Consider the following 7,492-nt stretch of genomic DNA (forward strand, 5'->3'; position numbering starts at 1 on the left):
GGCAGAGCTGATCCCCGCGGCCCGCTCCCAGTGAGGAGTGCAGTAGCTTTGACCATAGACGATCTCTGGTTTGAGCAGGTGAAACAGTTCAACGTTTTGAACAGGAAAGTCGTAACGCAAACGGGGTCAAGTTGGCGGGGCTACATAAGGTGAATATAGAGAACCCGAGAATAAAACCGAGAACTATTTTTGCCTCTAAAATCTCCTCGCTGTCGGGTTAATATAATAATCAATTACCGTAATTTACCATAAGGAATACACCAAACCATTTTGCTACCGTGACTGCTTACATTCTTTTAAGTACATTTCTTTATTTGACTATACATACAAATAGGATGAGTAGAAATGATTTGGCAGGCAAACAATGACTGTAATGGGAGTCACAGTAAAAAAAAAAAAAAAAAAAACGTAACGAGCGTTTGAGGCTCTTTAAAAGGCCGTCGTACTGTACCGTATGTGTTGGTTTGAACGCTTTCTGCGCCGTCCAGCCTCAGTTAGTTCATTATCGATCACAGAAACAAGCTCCGAATCGAACTAATGTCACAGGCCAGACTACAGACACAAACCCTGACCTATAAGACAGAAAACCTCATCCAGCACCGTGGATTGATTGGCCCCTCTGTGGGTTTTTATTCACCGATGTTTCAACCTCAGCCCGGGCTCGGTCACGCTCTGAGACCAGCTGCGATCGAAAAGGTCGCCGAACGGACCCGCTCGAGCGGCACCGACGCAGTGTAACGGCTCCACGTTATCCCTCGGGTCTTTGGTCCCCAGGATCTGGTCGGGGAACGTGCATCGACGGGCCTCCTCCTTGCTACACACGTCTGATAATGCTCCTGATGCGCTACTGTACGACAAACAAAATGGCCTTATCATCCGTAAGAGGCTCTCACAAAGTACATGTTACAAATTGCATCATTTTCGCATCCAAATGAATTGATATGAATCCAATGAAAGTACGGAAACAAAATGTCTAAAAGCTTCCGAGTAAATTGACGTTGGGATTTTTATTCCGTTTTTCCTCGTCTTCTTTGAGATGAGAAAGCCAAAGGTGGTGAAATCAACGTTGGCTATTGTATAAATAAGGCCCGCCTCTTCACGCTCTTGTTCGCGGTTTCTTTTCGCGCGGCCATTACTGAACGGACAGCGATGCCAGTGAAGGCATCATAAATAACAACAGAACACAAAAATAGAGACAACAACGTCGGTAGCGTACAAAAAAAAGAAAAGAGAAGAAAAATCCTGCGATGACCTGTTTCCCGTGTCCGCTCACTCAGTGAAAACAAGGACGAGCTCCCTGAAGAAACCAAAAGCTGTGGCGAGCTGCTGTTTACCGAGCATGTGGCGACCTAGTCAAAAACTCCTCCCACAACAGATAGATAAATACAGCATTTCAACAAAGTATGGTACTTGTTTTTAAAGGGATAGTTCGGATTTTTTTTGGTGCGAGGTTGTATGAGGTATTTGCCGACAGACAGTGTACTACTACATGCAGTAGAATGCAGCTGGCGCGGTCCCAGTTTGGAGAAATGGAGATCGGCCAGTAGAGCGGTCATGAGCAAAAACGTCAAAATAATAATAAAAGAAAATAATAATAATAATAAAAGAAAATGCTTCCCTACTGCTCCCCCGGCGTAATCCAAGTCTCCACAAGCCCCGAGATGTCAAGTTGACTTGAAAATGCATCATTTACACCCTGTTTTTAGCTGAAATCTGCACTGAGCCAGTCAGTGTAGCCCTGTTCGCACTCAGCAGACAACCTGCCTGATGCAGTCGGCCAGCTGCATTCTGCTGTGTGTAGTACACTGACTGTCGGCAAGTACCAACGGCACATCAAAAAAATCTGAACTATCCCTTTAAGGGTCCTTGGTGGACAAAACAATAACATGTTTACACACCGAATCCTGTGCGTTGCATAGATATTAATTGATGAACTTGAAGTAATGGATACACACAATGTTTTAGAATAAAATATGTTCTATGTATCTATGCAGGGGCAGTACTGATATGGCAAAGCAGTGTGTAAGTTACATGTTTTTAGGACCGAGGAGTGTCATTAAAACACGCTAGATTCAAATGGACTTTCTAAAAAGGCTTATATGGCTGCAGGCAGTATTCACAGTCTACAAACGGATGTCTCTTCATGTGTGGCGTTATAGGCAAGCGTTGTGCATCGTGGGAAATGTTGTCCTCTCCATCGCAAGGCCGCCATTTTCATTTCCCCACAAAAATATGAAAATATCCGTGACTTGAGTGCCAAAATAAATCTGTACTTTATTGTAAACAGTTTTCCTTCATTCCTCGGCATTCACTCTTCTCAGACACAAGAAAACGCTTCCATCTTTGATTCGGCATCGTGGCAGCGCGCTATGCCGCCTTCGAGTCCAAGTCGCCGTGTGTTTCTGGAGAGCCTCGTGCGCTGCTTTGCGCCGGGGGAGACAGAGGGAGGCGGAGTCACTCGCAGTCCTCCCCGGCGGTGGCTGCCTCCAGCGCGGCCAGAGCCTCCGCCACCATGGAGTCCGTGACGCTTTGCACCTCCTCCTCGCCATCGTTGCTTTGCGCCTCCTCGTCCTCGCCATCGTCCTCCTCCTCCTCGTCCTCGCTCTTTGCCACCGAGATGCCGCTCTCCAGCGTGGAGAGGTCCGGGGTCTTTGTCGCGCGGCGGCGGCGCTCGTCGCGCGTCGTGTCGCCCGACGACACGCTGGTGGTGCTGGTGTGGATGTCGCCCGACAGGATGCTGCCCTCGTCGCCCGTGTCGCACGGGTACTCGGGCGTCCCGCCCACGCCCTCGTCCGTCTCGTCCGCCGACAGGCTCTCGCTCCCGCAGCCGTCCCAGCCGCTCCTCGTCGTCAGCCCGTGCCCACCGCGCTCGCCGTAGCTTCCCTTCCTGCCCGGCTGGTCGTAGGAGGAGGGGCTGTCGTACGCCTGTATGGAGGGGTGGAAATCACACAATCTTCATCACGATACAATACCATATCAATTCTTTGGACAACGATACGATATTTGCTGATGTCACAAAGTCTGCCTCAATACGATTTCGATTTGATTCAATTCAGGGGGCCTGCGATCGGTATGAGACGATATCATGCGCCTATTTAACACAATCAGTTACATTGCTATAAACTCACAACAAGCAACTAAAATATGAGTTGACAATTTCTGATGTCCTTCCCGACATTTAAATGGAAAAACAATTATTCTTTTGAATAAAAATGAAAAAAAAAATAGACTTGTTGTTCCACATTTCTCGTGTTTAAGTTCAAATGTTTGTTCTTTCTCCAGTTAACTTAAAGAGCCCTCGATGACTTTTCAGTTATGAAGCCATGCACATCTCTGCTTCATCACCGTGGATTTACAAGGCGTATCTTAAAAATAATGATATATATATATACTGTATCTAAGTTTTCACATTGCGATCGATCGATATCGATATCGATCGATGTAACGACGCTTGAATCTAGATCCCGCCCCCCCCTACCTGTATGCTGGGGTAAACCGGCACCTGGCTGGGCTGTTTGTCGTGGATCACCCATCTGGGCACCGGGGCGTCCGGCTGGATGATGTAAAGGCTCCCCTCGGCGTGCGGCGCGCCCGCCTGCCGCGGGAGCTCCCTCTGGGGGCCGGCGTGGGCGGAGTGCAGCCTGTTGAAGTGGTTGTTGTCCGCCTCCAGTTTGAGCGTGCCGTCGTTGGACTTGCTGTAGCCCAGGTTGTGGAAGCCCTGCTTCTGCTTGTGGCCGCCGAGCGGGTCGGCGCCGCCGGGCCCGTCGGCCGGCAGGTGGTGGGGGTGGTACAGGGAGCTGCCCCCCGAGTCGCTCTTCCTCCCGTCCACGGCGACAGTGGGGTCATAGATGTAGCTGTGAAGAGAAGGCGAGGAGAACAGATAGAAAGGCTTAACAAAACAAAACACTCACCATGAATATTACTTTGAATCAAACTTACAGTTCTACAGATTAGGAGAGATATGCTTCTCCTCCTAGTAGGTAGTAAGTTAAAGTTAAGTTAAGTTAAGTTAAGTTATGTTAAGAAAACACAAAAGCAGATCAACACTGCAAAAAAATCTTAATAAGTAATTTAGTCCATTATTGAGTAATAATAACCCTAAAATCCGAATGGGAAAAAATCTGACAATGTGATAATTTCACTTGTTTCCAATGCGGATTTTCAAGAATGTTGTAGAATCAAGTGTCATTCTTCAGTGATTTTACCTCACTGGCAGAATTTTTCCAAGATATAAAGTTTGAATACGAGACTAAATGAGGTGCACGTTTTCGGCAGTGAAGTCCAAAAGGAAGCAAGCTGAATTTCTTATTTCCAATCAAGTTAAAAAAAATTAAGTTAAGTTTTTTTTTTTTTTTTTACAGTGCATGAACAAGACAAACGAACAGGCTCAGACACAGGAAAAGAAAAGACAGTATGAACCATACATACATCATCAACATTCAACATGATGGACAGCACAGTGCTACCAGCCACATATGTGCTTGTAAGAGTTATTGTGGAGGAGGATTCCGTAAGAAACCAGCCGGGCGAGTCATCCGTCGCCCCTAACCTCAGTCACACACACACACACACACACCCCCACACACACACACACACACACACACACACACACACACACACACACACCCTAACCTCAGTCACTTGTCATTATTTTTATTTATTTTTACAAACTTTATTTAAGTTTTCACAGTATGTAAGACATATTATATTGAAATGTAATCAACATACTTAAAACCCTTAATACCCTCCCCCACCCACATCTTCCCATCCAGGGTCATATGACAGACAAACAAACAAACAAACACAGTCAAAGAAAGAAAGAAAAAAATAAGAAAGAAAATAGTTGCTAGCTTTGTCATTAACGTTTGTATATATGACAGTTAGATAATATTCAGTCAAAGGATATACTTTCAAAGTGACTAATAAAAATAGACCAGGTTTCATAAAAAAATTATTTTGATCCACGCACACACACACACACACACACACACACACACACACACACACACACACACACACACACACACACACACACACACACACGCACAGTATATCTGACCTTCTCCAATTTCAATATTGACATCACTTCCTGAGTCCATTGCTTAATTGGCAGGACCAGAACATAATGCCCTAGAGAGGCCGGGGCTAGAGTCACTTGTCATTCTTAACCTCGTCAAAGTAGGCCAACAACGGGTCCCAGATGGCTGAGAATCTTCTAACTGAGTTGTCTCTCAGGAGAACCTGAGTCTCTCCATCTGTATAACAGAGATCACGTCCATCAGCCACGCCTGAAAAGAAGGGGAAGAGGAGGACTTCCATTCCCTCAGAATGAGTCTTTTGGGGGCGACAGTTGTCCCCCCGTGTCAGAGATTGTTGCACAGCTCGTAGGGAAGTTCCGGCAAATCAGGTTACACTCGACTTGACTTTCCTGGGTCGGGCCGGCGTCAGACAGAGAGGTTCTATTTGCGTCTGTCTTGAATGGGGCTCCAGGAGGACTCAGAGGTTCCGTGACACTGCTGTGTGGAATCGATGAAACACCGCCGCCCGGGGCACGCCGACAACGACGAGGATCCTTCACCGCGCTGTCAACGCGCGCCTCGCTCGACGCCATTGTCGCTTCTGAGGAATGCACGCGCTTTTGTTGTTGACACGCGTCGCCTCTTTGCCTCGGCTGCACTGATGTTTGCTCTGTCAAGATGTGTTCTGCCGGGGTCGCGTCAGAACGAGGTGTTTGTGAGTCTGTATGACTGCTGCACTCTTCTTCTCTCTGCTACAAAGTGTAAAGTATGGCCCTTTATTCTCACATCACACACATCACACACATCACATCACACCACACACACACACACACACATCACACACACACACACACACACACACACACACACACATCACACACACACACACACACACACACACACATCACACACACACACACACACACACACACACACACATCACACACACACACACACACATCACACACACACACACACACACACACACACACACACACACACACACACACACACACACACACACAGGACTGTAGTGGGTAAAAAAAACTGTAGGTAAACTATAAATGTCTGCGACAGCTCTCTCATGCCGGTATAAAAAAAAAGGTGGATAAACTCTAAACTAGTCAGGAGACTAGTATGAGACCAGAACAACTGAAACCCAATCATGTATACTGTATGCGATATGTTTTTCTTCGGATGATGGCGAAGGCTGGAGGCACCCTCTCTACCTGTGATCCTTTTTACAGCGGGATCTCGTGTTCAACTTTTTTGAACCAAATTCTGTTTTTTCTCTCTCTCTCTATCACTCTGTCTAGGTCTCTCGCCCACAGGAAACCCAGGGTAAAAAAGTTAAATCTCAGTTTAACAGTTCAGAACCAGCTCAGAAAGTCCCTGAAAAACTTGTAATGGTAGATTTTTTTTTACATGCAGATAATCTTTTTTTTTATAATAAATAACATCAATTGATAAACTAAGTTAAAATCATACTAAGGTCAGGTGGTTTCATGCATGCAATTTTCCTTTAATTTACACTATTTTAATCTTAAAGATCTTTTTTGGGTATATTATGCTTTATTGACAGCTGTAAAGTGTGAGAGAGACACAGAAGGGTGTGGGAGAGAAAGAGAGAGAGTAGAACATGCAGCAAATGATCACAAGCTGGATTTGAACCGGGGTCACTGCAGAAAAGACTGAGCCTTATATGGTGCACACTCAACTCACTGAGCCACCGAGGAACACCTGCTAGGTGTCATTTTAAATGTATTACTTCATTCAACAGCCAATCAGTAAACACATCCTCAAACACCTGCTAGCTGATGTAGGAGTCTAGTCAGTCTCTGACTCTAGCTCAGTCAGATAAACAGCTTCTCACTCGTTCAATTCCAACCGACTTCACTCTTTATGCTCTGTGTTGTTGTCAGTATGAACACAGTGTGTAGAATTCAGAAGATGGACTGCAAACAGCTCTTAGCTCAGCAGGTTGAGTCCCTGTGTCTGTGTCGCTACCTGTCAGGTGCATTATTGGTTCGATTCCCGATGGAGGAGACATATTACAGCACCGCCCCTATCTTTAGCGGCCCACTTTAATATGCTCAAATGAATTAGAACTGTAATAAAAACTAAAAGAAGATTGTTATGCCTATTTCCACTTTTATTCAAATATAAATAAATTATGGATGGAAGACAAAAAAGCACAAGTTAAAGGAAAATAACAAAGAATGTGATGAAAGCACCTGACTTTATTGTAAATATAATTTAACTTAATTTATTATTTAGTGTTATTATAAAAAAAGCCGGGCCACAAATGTAAAACGTACTTCCAATGTCAGCAAAATTTCAGCTCTCTGCGGTTTTATGTCTCATGTCTCTGCAGACGTCAGGGGGGGAGAACAGCCCCCCCCTTGGCCTCGGGTGGTGGCAGCGGAGCGGGAATTGACCCCACAACCTCTGGCCCCGGTGTCTCTGTGTGTATT

General features: G+C 45.7%; 1 protein-coding gene across 1 annotated transcript in view; it reads right to left on the bottom strand.

Annotated features, from left to right (window-relative positions):
• Positions 1-300: 300 nt before the first annotated feature.
• The window catches only part of LOC310780087 (uncharacterized protein), a 45,706-nt gene continuing 38,514 nt past the window's right edge, over positions 301-7,492 (bottom strand). Inside the window, exons 3-4 of the mRNA XM_083640638.1 lie at positions 3,479-3,854; positions 301-2,925 (exon numbers count right to left, since the gene is read on the bottom strand). Of these exons, the coding sequence (XP_083496764.1) occupies positions 2,455-2,925; positions 3,479-3,854 (847 nt within the window). The 3' untranslated portion in view covers positions 301-2,454. The remainder of the gene's footprint in view (positions 2,926-3,478; positions 3,855-7,492) is intronic.

Source organism: Poromitra crassiceps, assembly GCF_964638095.1.
Source record: "Poromitra crassiceps genome assembly, chromosome: 7".
Lineage (NCBI taxonomy): Eukaryota > Metazoa > Chordata > Actinopteri > Beryciformes > Melamphaidae > Poromitra > Poromitra crassiceps.